This window comes from Trichechus manatus, unplaced genomic scaffold (assembly GCF_000243295.1).
Source record: "Trichechus manatus latirostris isolate Lorelei unplaced genomic scaffold, TriManLat1.0 scaffold00132, whole genome shotgun sequence".
NCBI lineage: Eukaryota > Metazoa > Chordata > Mammalia > Sirenia > Trichechidae > Trichechus > Trichechus manatus.
Window position 1 is genome coordinate 1,985,293 of NW_004444068.1, and position 13,084 is coordinate 1,998,376.

General features: G+C 36.1%; 1 protein-coding gene across 5 annotated transcripts in view; it reads left to right on the forward strand.

Moving 5' to 3' along the window:
* XRN1 (5'-3' exoribonuclease 1) overlaps positions 1-13,084 on the forward strand; it is a 116,795-nt gene that overhangs the window by 98,362 nt on the left and 5,349 nt on the right. For 3 of the 5 annotated variants that reach the window (XM_023739328.1, XM_023739329.1, XM_023739330.1), the window contains 8 exons: positions 1,756-1,817; positions 3,731-3,853; positions 4,313-4,472; positions 6,303-6,484; positions 8,134-8,247; positions 8,341-8,443; positions 12,427-12,465; positions 12,848-13,008. In XM_023739328.1, the coding sequence (XP_023595096.1) occupies positions 1,756-1,817; positions 3,731-3,853; positions 4,313-4,472; positions 6,303-6,484; positions 8,134-8,247; positions 8,341-8,443; positions 12,427-12,465; positions 12,848-13,008 (944 nt within the window). Of the gene's footprint in view, positions 1-69; positions 177-1,755; positions 1,818-3,493; positions 3,605-3,730; positions 3,854-4,312; positions 4,473-6,302; positions 6,485-8,133; positions 8,248-8,340; positions 8,444-12,426; positions 12,466-12,847; positions 13,009-13,084 lie in introns of those variants that run through there. The other 2 variants (XM_023739332.1, XR_002825402.1) reach the window with 2 other exon arrangements.

Here is a 13,084-nt window from a genome sequence, read left to right on the forward strand (position 1 = left end):
TTAATGCTCTCTCTTACATATTGTATATTTTTTTATTTAATTCATTCGGTTTTGACTACTGTGTTCCAGGCATAGTAGGGAATGCAGATTCGGAGATGAGAATCATCCCACAGTTACTTTCTTTCTCCTGGATCAGAATATTCCCAAATTGCAGAAAATTGATCTTTACTTTCAGAGTATGAAACATTTGTTATTCATTCATTTATTTACTCAGCTGCTGTCTATTGAGCTATTATGTGCCAGGCTATGTTCTGGGGATAAATGAGTGAACAAGACAGACAAGTTTTCTGACGTAAGGGAATGTACATTCTAAGGTGACAACTGATATTATCAAGTAAACAATACATTCCATAATCTGAAGTAATGGTAACTGCTATAATGGAAAATAAACAATTTAAGAGGATAGAGTGACAAAGTGCTATTTTAAATAGGATGTTCAAGAAGGCCCCTCTAAGGGGGTAACATTTGAGCAGAAACCTGAATAAAGCAGAGGTGTGTTATGCAAAGCTAACTGAAGCGCTTTCCAGCAGAGGAAATAATAAAGTACAGGGCCCTGAGTCCAGCTTATTATATTTAACATATGTATGTTATTTTATGTATTTACATATTACATGTAATATAAGAATCATCTTTAAAAATATTTTTGTGAAAAGCTGTATTCAAAAATATTTTATGGTTCAGTTTGATAACTGCTAATCTGCTATTTTTGTTTCATTTACATTTTGAGTTAAATACAGACTAATGTTCCTATAAATCTAATAAATATAGCTTAAAGATTTTATATTTCATTGAAATACATTGTGATTTTCTTCAAATTAAGCCTTTATGTGGGATTCCAATTAGTTTTCTTGTGTGTGGGTCTCACAACAAAGATTTAATGTTAGTGCATGTCAGTTTACTTTTTCTTTTCCTTCTTAAAATATTTTAAAAGATTACTTTCCTCCCTTTGCTTCCTTTCCTTTCCCTTCCCTCTCCTTCCCCTTTCTTTTCCCCTGTTTCTATTCCCTCCCCTTCCCCCCCTCCCCACTTTCCCTCATTTTCCCTTCCCCTCATTTTTCCTTCGGTCCTTCCTCTCTCCTCCCATTTCTTTCCTCCCTCCCACATCCACCCCCTCTTCATTTGCTAAGGAATATGGATTATCTCCACAATCTCTGTCAAAATCATCCTTTCCATTTCTTCTACCATCCCCCAATTTCTTCCTTCTGTATCGATCCTGTAGGCCATTACCATAATTTAATCTTTCTAAATCACAGTTCTTTTTACCTGTTTAAAACCTGTCTGTGATTGGTAGGCCATTGCCTACCAGTTTAAGTCCATAATCTTCAATACACTGGAGATTATGGCTCCAGCCTGCTTCCCTAGTGCCATTTGCCGCCATTATGCTCCTTAACCTTGAGCTAAACTGGTCTATGTCTATTTAGAGGTGCATAAATACATTCCTTGCTTTCTGCTTCCATTCCCTTTCTCCCACTATTTGTTTTGCTGAAAATATTTACCCTTCTATTCTGCGCTTTGAAAACCTCCCATCCTTCAAGGCCCAATTCAGATGCCACCTTTCTTTTTCCCTTATTGTTATCTGTGGATATCTCTTCTCCACCTCACTTAGGTTATAAATTCCTCAAGACCAGATACTATGTCTTCTTGGAATTTTCTGAATTTTTAACACAGTGCCTTGCTATAGTAAATATTTGCTAAATTTAGTTGGTGTGCATCAAGTTCTTTCATTTACCAAAATTTCTATTATCTTGTCTCTAGTTAAAGAAGAATGTAAGAGTCCTAAAAATGAGTGTCGATCACAAAAAATGTCAAATAAGCAGGTAAGCTTTCTTTTTTTTTTTTTTTTAATTGTAATATATATATAACAGAACATGTGCCAATTCTACATTTTAGGTAAATTTTCTTAACATCAAACTTCTAGTTCTTTTCTGTAATTGGTCATTCTGTGGCTTAATTTAACTGAACTTTGCAACTCAAGCAAATCTGTAAGATGAGTAACACAAAGATTGCTGAATGTAGGCTGAAAGCCACTTGGGTGAGAAATTGCACAGCTAGAGTTCAGGATTTAGAACAAGAAACATCTAGCTTTAAGTCCTGTTTCTGTCATTTAATAATTGACTGGCCTTGAGAAATTCATTTCACCTTCACAGCCTCAACTGCTTCATCTTTAAAATGGAAATAAAATAGGTATCTCTATATATCTATATCTGTTGTTGTTGTTGGGTGCCATCGAGTCAAATCCAATTGATAGCGACCCCATGTGACATTTTATAACTACGTCATAGGGTTTTCTTGACTGTTGTCTTTACAGATGCAAATCACCAGGTCTTCCAGGTCTTTTTCCTGCCTTTTTCCTGCAGAGTAGATGGGTGGGTTCAAACCACGAGTCGTTTGGTTAGCAGTCAAGGACTTAACCGCTGAGCCACCAGGACTCCTTTATGTCTATCTACATATATGTATGTGTGTGTGTTTGTCTGTAGACAAAAAAACCTGTTGCCCATTGAGTCAATTCTGACTCGCAGCGACCCTGTAGGACAGAGTAGAACTGCCACATAGGTTTTCCAAGGAGCGGCTGGTGGATTCAAAGTGCCAGCCTTTTGGTTAGCAGCCGACCTCCAGATATATGGAAATATATGTTTGTATATACTATGAAAGTATACAGAACAACGTAGCAAACTTAACAGGGTTAATTGTTAATTCTGGAGAGTTAGATTATCTTGGGGAAAGCCAAGATCATTTATGCTTCATTTTATATAGTCTCTGCTGTTTTTTAAGGAATATATATATTATAATCAAAGAATAACAAATTGTTAATCTAATAATACTCATCAACCTGTGCACTTACGATGTGTGTGCTTTTCTATGTGCATTATAATTTAATACAAAGATTTAAAAATTAAATCTCTTGTAAGGTAGTAATATATTAGATAATTTATAAAAGGTGCCTTAGCAAATATTTGGCACATAGTAGGTAAATAGACATGCATATAGGCACATAGTAGGTAATGGAACCCAGTAATTTTAGATACCAGTGAATGGTGGTTGAATTGCATGACTTCTAAGGCCTTCAGAAACTTGTATGCTGTAGTTTTCTTTCCTTCTAGAGAAAGGATTCATGAACTTTTTGTGCCATGGCCTTCTCTGGCAGTCTGGTGAAGCCTGTGGACCTTTCTCAGAATAAAACACATAAGATTTGAAAGAAAACTGATTATATTGAAATACAACTAAAAATCAGTGCTACTGCTGATACTACTGTGGTTTATTGCCTACATTCATAATTGAAGAAAATGCTAAATTCCATTTACAGGTTAATGAGGATAAAGGTGTAATTTTTTCCCGTGCAAGTTTCCAGGCTCCCTTTTTTTCTTATGACATATAAGGGAAAATAGCCCTTCAAAAACTTTGCAGAAATTTATTTAGAACACTATTAAGTGGTAACCATAAATTTTGTTTACAAAATGAAAAAGAAAAGAGCTCATTCTTAACTTTTTTATAGACTTTTGGAGGGCCTGCCAAATGTAATATTAAGCTATTAAAGAGAAATGAAAGTCCAGAAGTCTCAGAAACCCAAAAGGTTGTGACTGGTTATCCAAATCCTGTCAATAGGGTAAAAGACCATTTATTCAATTTCTCTTTAACACATGGAAAGATTATTGGGTGAAATTGAATGACCATTTTTGTACATAAAACTCTTGTGCTTTCATCTTTATGCACAAAATATTTATTCTTTTAGCCCAACCCTGGAATTGAGAACTTTTTAGCATCCTTGAATATCTCCAAAGAAAACGAAGTACAGGCATCTCATCACAAAGAGCCTCCAAGTGAAGAACATTTGTCACCACAATCATTTGCTATGGTTCGTATCTTATAGGATCTTTTGTACTGTGGTCCATTTGCTACTGTTGGTTGTGCACACGTACCCCACGCAACTGTTAAAACCCTCTTCCTTCACACGGGCTTCTGCGTTGCATCGTTATTGTCAACCTGTGAAGAAAACCAGGCTGCCCTGGGCACATTAGCCATCTTCTTTTTTTTCTTTAGACCATAGCTCCCCTGCTTTTCAAACATCGCTACTAGATGATTGGGTCAAAAGTTAAGCAGGAGGTTAAGCATTTTTTCTACGCAGGAAGTGGGGGTTTTTTTTTTTTTTTCCAACTCTTGACTATCTATTTTCCTTATTCTGTGTTTGAACGTTGTTAACATCTTAATTTTTAACAATGAAATTCTTCAGAAGAAGAATCAATAAGCTTTATAAACCTAACGTTAACTTTCCTCCCTCCTACCACCATCTGCATCCTAATCATTTTCAAAAAAGAAGGGAACACGGATGCTTAAAGAAATTCTAAAAATTGATGGCGCTGAGACTGTGGACCATAAGAGTGAAATGAAACAGTTTGGTAATGAAGTCACTGTTTCTTCTAATAGAAGAGATGAGTATGGACCTTCCTCACAGCCTAAGCAAAATAAGAAATTAGGTAAGTAAACTAAGTACTATTACTAATAACAATACCACTTCCAAAATTCAGTTCATCCTTTTAACATGTGCTTTTAAAAAATAAAACTTCTTTTACTTTTAAAAGAGTATTATTTTTATACTTGTGTCAGTTATGTACTAATATAGATACATAACCATTAGAGCCGTAATCCCTAAATGTCTTCTTATGATTACTTAAATTGTATTATTCCAATTATGCCTTCTTTAGATACCCAAACCTAGTATCTACACCTGGAAAGGTTTTCACATTCTAGTTCTTTTTTTCTCAGTGGTTTAAAACTGACTGTATAATTTAAATATGTTGACTTTTCTGAAATTCATTTTTCATATTTAAAAAATGAGAATAATAACATTGGAAATGACTTGTGATCATTAAATAACATGTATAAAGCAATTAGCACTGTGTCTGGCACGTAATAGTTGTTGTTAGGTGCCATCAAGTTGATTTTTCGAGTCATAGCGACCCCATGTGACAGAGTAGAACTGCCGCATAGGGTTTTCTAAGCTGTGATTTTTACGGGAGAAGATCACCAGGTCTTTTCTCCCTTGGAGTCACTAGGTGAGTTCAAACTCCCAACTTTTCGGTTAGCAGCCGAGTGCTTAACCGTTGTGCCACCAGGGCTCTTTCTGGCACATAGTAGGTGCCAATAATTGACATCAGTATTATGTCTAAATAACCAACATAAAGGCTATAAATAATTAACAGGAAGCAGACATTGAAAAACGGGTAATTATCCATGAAAGCTGCAGCACAACATCTGGCACATTGTTGGAATTCAGTAAATGTCCATCATGGCCTCTGTCTCCCCTGTGGTTTAGTATTTTGTCTATGTAATTATCTGCCAAAGCTTTCCTGGGAAGAATGATTAATACGAAAGTGGGAGGGGATAGAAGTTTCTCAGAGAAATAAAAAACATTTTAGAATAAACAGATCTGCGATTATTAAGAATCAAAGTCCAGAACAAAATCAGAGCCTAGCCCCATTTATACTCCAGTGAGGCTCTAACTGTTAGGAAACTAATTATTTATCATAGTGATACACTTGCTCCTAACATACAGCAAAATAAATGTTTTAAACAAAACTGGATAAAAATGGTTCCACTATCAATGACAAGTAATTTTTACTTTTATTACAGTGTAGCAAGAAAGCTTATAGACCTTGTAGTCAAGAGCCCTGAGTCCAGTCCACATCACAGAGATTACTGGCTCTGTGATTCTGGGCAAGCCACTTCTTTTTAAGTCTGTAATAGTAAAGCATTTGGATTAATTTTTCACGGAGGTACACTCTTGTCCCATTAGTGGTTTGTTGATCATAAAGAATGTGTAATTTCAGGATTTTTAATCCTCTTCTATATACTTGAAAGATTTAATTTCAGAAAAACTTTTAAGAAGCATCATTTTGGAGCATCAAAAAAAAATTTGTTCATGTGTCTTGGAATGTAAGGTGAGTTATGAGAAGTAATACTGAATCCAAAGCTTCTAAGCTTAAGAATTAATTACAAATCAACTCAAGAAAGCCATTTGCAGTTCAGATTTTGCTGTAACAGTACCATATAGTCATCCAAGATGTTAGTTTTTGACAGTCAACTACATATCATATTTTAAAATCTCATATAATTTATAATCACCTGAAAATATTTATTATAGTCTGAGTAATTTTAGGCAATACTGAATAGTTCCTGTATTTGCTTTATGGAGATTAATTTTTTCACATTTTAGCAATTTCCTGCTTACTCTTCCTATAAAACCCGGCAATAATTAAATAGTTTGAGATGTCATTTTATTAATATAGATAATTTCTCTTTTGTAGCATCTTACATGAACAAGTCTCACAGCGCTAATGAGTACCATAATGTTCCGTCTATGGACAATGTGTGTTGGCCCACTGCCAGCCAGATGCCTTCTGTGCCCACATCAGTAACCGAACTTTCTCGAATTTGTTCCCTTGTTGGAATGCCACAACCAGATTTCTCCTTTCTTAGAACACCACAGGTATATTATACTACTGTGCCATTTATATAATTTCTTTAATACTGAGCTTAAATAATTTGACAAAAAATCTTTGGCTAGAAAAAATATAATGGGGCTGGGGTTTGTTTATTTTTTGTTTTGACTTTATGAACAGCATAGATTTATGCTTCTCATTCTGGCCTGAGCCCTCAAAGAGGCTGAGGGCGAGGGCCATGGGCAGCAGGTATGCTTGGTGAGATTTTCAAGACTGATAGAGCTAGGAAGCTTGGTCTACAGAGCAGTTCTCAAACTTTTTGGTCTCAGAACTGCCAAAGAATTTTAAAATCCCTCAATTTTTTTTTGTTTTGTTTTGTTTTTTAAGATCCTAAAGAATTTTTGTTTACTTTGGTTATAATCATCCATATTCACCATATTATAAATTGGTAATTGAGAATATTTTTAATGTTTATTCATTTTTTGTTAAAAATATCTTTTACAAAAAGTAAATGGGAAGAGTAGCATTGTTCTACATTTTTGCAAATCTTTTCTGTTTGTGGTTTAATTAAAGAAGCTAAATTCTCGTATCTGCTTCTGTATTCAGTCTCTTGTGATATATATTGTTTTGTTGATGTATCTGAAGACAATTTGGCCTCACACAGATAGATAACTAGAAAAGGGAGGAAAATTTTAATAGCTTTTTCAGATAATTGTGGATATTCTTTGATACTACTTTAAAACTTGCAAAGTAGTATTTTCTTAAAGGTTCGATGCAATGTGGTTTCTGAAACCAATCAGTGAACTTTTTTGTACTCTTTACACTTGTGAGAAGATGAGAATGAGAAAGGCAAATAACGTCTTAATTTATTGTGAAAATAATTTTGACCTTAAGGACCCCCTGAAAAGGGCCCCAGAGGCCCCCAGACTACACTTTAACAACCACTAACTACAAGACAGTTTGTTTTGTCCTCTTTATGTACAAGTTCTCAGTACCTTTAGCGTAAAAATAGAAGGCAGGATTGAACTGATAATACTGCATAAAGATGGCTATGTTTTGGGGGGAAAAATTGTTGTTTTTTTTTAAATCTTTTTGTTAAAAGAAAAAATTAAAATATAAAGCGTTGTATTTTAGATGTGAAAATAAAATCAGTCAGAATCTCTGAGCCTTAGATTTTGGAAATTTAATTCATATTAGGAAAATATCTGCTAATTAGTAGATAGTGTAAAGCAGGGATCAGCAGACTTTTTCTGTAGCGAGGCAGATAGTCAATATTTTAGGTTTTTCAGGCAATATGGTCTCTGTGGCATCTACTCGGCTCTGCTGTTGGGGGTGTGAAAGCAGCCATAGACAGTATGTAGAGTAAGGGGCGTGGCTTTGTTCCAGAAAAACCTATTTACAAAAACAGGTGTCAGGCCCTACCTTAACCATAGTATAAAGAAAAAAAATTGCTGGTTTTCATTTGCATTAGGATGCTTAGAGAGTATTTTATTTTGTAAACATTGAAAGATAAGGCAACAGTTCTGAAATTTGCATGACAATCCAAAAGGTAAACTGTTAGTCCTTGTTTGAATTCTTGAATTCTTTTTTACAGAATGTCAAATGAAATTATTCTTCTCGTTTACCCTAAACTTTGGCAGGGGGTATCAACTTCCTAGACAAAAAATTTCATAGGCATTCGTATTCTCTTTCTTAGACAATGACAGTTTGCCAGGTAAAATTATCTAATGGTTTACTGGTACATGGACCACAGTGTCACTCTGAAAATGAAGCCAAGGAGAAAGCTGCTTTTTTTGCTTTACAACAATTGGTAAGAACTGTCTATGACTCCTCTTAAATTTTTAATTAGTTTGCATAGAACATTTTTGTTGCATTGTCTTATATCTTTTAAATGCTTTCATAGAGTTCATTAGGAGTGAATTTCTCTGTGCCTCTACCAATATTTCCAAATTATCCTCCTGCTGTACCACCTGGAACCATTCCTCCAGTTTTTCCTCAGCCTACCGGTAAGATATATTGCTTTTCTGAATATTTGTCATTAAGTTGTCATTTTTAGAAGGTTCTTCTTTAAGAGACATCTTGAGGCAACCAAAAATTCATCCAAATGTCTAGGACTGTAAGAGCAGACTGTGAGAAGTCGGCCTGAAGCCAGAGCTGTAGGTTCATCTAGAAATACCATTCCTCTTCTGTAGCTTCCCTGTAACTAGAATAGGACAGTTCATTGTAGTGGGCAGGCCCTTGTTCCCATAATAACTGCCAACAGATGAATTTGGGTTTTAAGTTAAACATCAAAAACCAGAGACTGGGGTGGGGAGGAGGTAAAAAAAAACAGGTAAGGAGGCTTTGAAGCTGTAGTTGTGAAAGAAACTGTCCTTAATGATGAGGGAAATGAATAGGGGAAGGGCTTTTAAGCTTATTACATGTGTTTCTTATATTCTCATGTATTTGTCCTCCTCCTTCAGGCATTGTGCCTGAATTGTCAAGCAGGTAATTCCCTTCTTTCTGTGGCCAGTTAGTAACTGCTGGGAGCAGCGGTGGAGTGGAAAGGTCACTATGGAATCAGGACTCTATTTTTATCCAGGCTCTTCTATTGACTGACCTTGAAAAAATCATGGAACTTCTTTGGAACTTGGTTTTCTTATTTATATTTGGTTATGTCTAGAATCGTTTTAAGACTAACATAATTTTATAATTCTAAATCTTAAACATTTTTGATCACCCAGCCTTTTTTCTAATGGCAATTGTCTTCTCCATATCTTAATTATTATCATTTTAAAGGCAATAATTTGTGGGGGTTTTTTTTTAAGTTTAGAAAATTATTTTTCTACCTCTTTATTATTCTTAGAGGATACAGCTTATTGTTCTCTACTATATGTCAGGTATTACTCTAGGAGCTCTATATATCTTGTCCTCACTACAAATATTAGAAAGGTTAATAACGCTGATTAAATACAGTAAATTTACAACATGTAGTTGTCTGTTTTCCTTGCCCGAACTCCATTAAACTGAATAATAAAGAATTTTAAAAGTGTAAATCTATAAGGACAAAGATGGGAGAAGCATCAGCAGAGTAAAGATTAAAGAGATTTTGTGATGATGTAAAGCAATTGAAGAAGTAACAACCAATTTATCAGAGCAGGATAGCCACAAACTAAAGTGCCTATACAAGAAAATTCAAATGAGCTGATGAGCAGAGTTGCTTCACACAGCTCCCAAGAGATTCAGAACTTGAAGGTATCAGGAGCTATCAGGGAAGGCAAAGATGAGACGTGCTAAAAAGAGAGGGACTGGTTGAACATTCATATGTGGAGTGATAGGGCCACCCCAGCTTCTCCCCCACATAGCCAGGCAGTTCCCTCTTCAGGCAGAAGACAAGAGTTGTATCCTCTGGAGGCATTCTAGATATGAGGACACCAGGCACAGAGTAAATAATGAAGAATGAGGCTGATTCCCAGATCGTAGCCAGCTATTATCCTACCCTCAAAATAGGAAATTGGAGGGTAATTCTTTTGCGAAATTCATTGACCTCCAAAAAAAGACCTACTGACTTTTGGGAAGTGTCCCAACGAAAAGACCAGCTCACCATCCAGTCATCCCAGAGTGAAGCCCTCAAATCATCTAGCTCTGCTCCCTCCTACACACACTGCTTCTAATCACAGTTTCAGTGAGTCACTCTTTAATGTGAGTAGATACTAGATTGTGAAAGATCACCAGCCATTTAAAGAAAAACTCTAAAATGAAAGAAAGAGACCAAAACAAAGAAAAATAAAAAGAACCTGGAAACAGAGTTAAAGTAGGAAATAAGAAGACTTCAAAGACAACTATAATTAATATCCTCAGTTAATAAAACATTATTGCAAGCAAAAAGTAAGAACAGAATCTATGAAAACAGAATAATTGAAGAACAAGAATTAAAATTATTGAGTTATAATTTTAAAATTCAGTAAATAAAGCCCTAGCAAGGCCAAGGAACTCTAAGGAGGAAGAACAAGATACAAGCTGGAAAATAGGAAAGAAGAGAGATTTAGAGGAGCAGTGCAGAAGTCTATCACGTATCTAATGGCAGTTCCAGAAAAAGAGACCAGACATAATAGATAGAAAGGAAGAAAGTATCAACAAAATGATATAAAAAAATTTCCTAGAACTATCTCTATTCCCAGAAAAATTTCCAGCTGTCTCTAAGCTTAAACGGCCATTAGCACAGTGAATGATTTTGACTGCCTTTAATTCAGAATGCCGGTGATAAAGAGCTGCTTCTAAGAGTTCCAGAGAGGGGAAGTGGAGGGAGAAGTACACATAAAAGATCAAGAATCAGGAAAAAAAAAAAACCACACTGTTTAACAGTGGCTAGAAGCTGGAAAGCAGTTGAGTATTAAATGGCTCAAAATCCTGAGGCTGAATTATTTTCATCCTATATTATATAGCCAAACTATGAGTCTAGTACAAGGGAATAAAGACATCTTTCAAACATGCAGATTTACCTCCAGTGCACCCTTTCTTCGTAGTCCCTGGGTGGTGCAAAGGTTAACGCACTTGACTGCAAACCAAAAGGTTGGAGGTTTCAGTCCACTCAGAGGCACCTTGAAAGAAAGGCTTGGTGATCTAATTCTGAAAAATTAGCCATCGAAAACCCTATGGAGCATTGTTCTACTCTGGCACACATGGGGTCACCATGAATCAGAATCGACTCAATGGCAACTGGGTTTTTTGCTGGTGGCACCCTTTCTTAAGAAGCTACTGGATTATATGCTCCAGCAAAACAAAGAAGAGTTCAAAAAAAAGGAAGTCATGAGACCAAATACATAAGAGATCTAGTATAGTTTATGCAGTGAATTGAAATCCCAGGATGCCAGCTGCCCAGCAGGTCTAGAAGGTAACTAGACCCAACTAGAGGAGCAGGGGGAGGTCTTGGCTGCCAAGGTAGGTTATCTAATAGATCAGATGCAGCATTTGGAGAAACATTAAGAATAGGTGTATAGAACACTTTCAAAAGATAATTATTAATTTGAGTAAAAGCAAAAAGTTTTCAAGAATCAGAGTGCGCTCCTTTGATCTGCAGTGACAGTATTTACACAGCCACATACCATAAACACCGCTTATATCTTTAAACAAGTTTTGTGATATACTTAACAAAAAGTCAACAGGTTTATCAATAGTACCTAAGATTGATAAATCACTGAATAGTAGCATAAGCAAATTATTGAGCAGTGTGGAAGTGAACACCTAAAACAGTTGAACTCAGGGTAGAACAGGTAACTGCTATTTTATGTTGAAAACATTTTTTAGTACAATGTGCAAATAGTTTTTTTTATTAAAATTTTTTTAAACTTGTCTAAGGTCGTAAGTAAGTAGCAGAACTGGCATTCAGAACCCAAGTCTGTCTGATTCCCAAGCCCTTGCTTTTGTTACTTTGCTACTACTGGTATTCCTTTGACTGTATAAACAACGTTTTAATCATAAAATTTTTATGACATAGTGGATCTGACATTTTCATGTAGCTCAAGGTAGTAAGTTCACCATGACTCGGAAAATCTCATTTGCCCACTTTAATGAAGCTGTACTATTTTACAGGTCAGGCTGCTTTTTTATCACTCTGAGAAGCCTGCAAACAGTGCATCTCTTCTTCAGCGACCGTGTGCTAGTGTTGCCACTGCTGAACGCAGCAGTTCCCAAGTGCCGCACCGGTACTGGCTGTCGGCAGAAGAACCCTCTGTAGTGCTTGTTAAAAATGCAGATTCCTGGGCCCTTCTCAGAGTCTGACTCACTGGGCCTGAGGCCCTGCCCAGGACTCTGTATCTTGCAGCTCCCCAGGTGATTCAGGTTGGGGAGCCACTAGTTCAATGCACTTTTAGTAACAAAAAAAATATAAACTATAAAAATCCTTAAATTACAAGTATTATAATAGAGGAAAGAATCTACATGTTGTATGAAAGTTATCAGATTTCAGGACTTGAGCTTTTTTGATTTTTTTTTTTTTTTTTTTCTGTAGGCTGGGATCATTATGGAAGCAACTTAGCATTTGGGGCAGGTGAGATCCTTAAGATTTCTCTTTGTGCCCAGGCTTTTCTGCCCCTAGGGGTAGTGTCATGACTGTTTTCTTGTTATTATTTTAATACAATTCCAAATATTCCCAAAGCTCATGCCAATATATTATACTCTTGGACTTTGCACGCCAAACAGCATAATGACAGATTGGCTTCTGTAGACATTTCACAGTCCCAATGGGGGGCTTCCGAGGTTGAATGTTAAAAGCAAGAATAATTACAGTAAGTGTAGCCCTTTTGCCAAAGAGAAAAAAAGCTAGGGGTAAAAAAAAAAAAAAAGAACGGCTATCAGAAAGATTTCTTAAGTTTCAGAGTTTTGATGATAAAGTTTTATTTATAAGAGCAATTCTCCATGATTTTTAACAGCCAGTATGATGCCTTCATCATCTCATCTCTTTGCCTCAACGCCGTGGGCACCGCCAGCGACAGTACCTGGAAAGCCTTTCCATCATGCTTCCTATCCCAGGACCATGCCCATGGCTGGGGGAATTGCGGCTGGTGTGCACAGTCAGTTCATACCTCTGCAGGTGAGACCTCGGAGGACATTTATTTGTCTTGCTCAAAATTAAGCTCAAAGACTGTTGAGCAAAATGAGTTTATTCT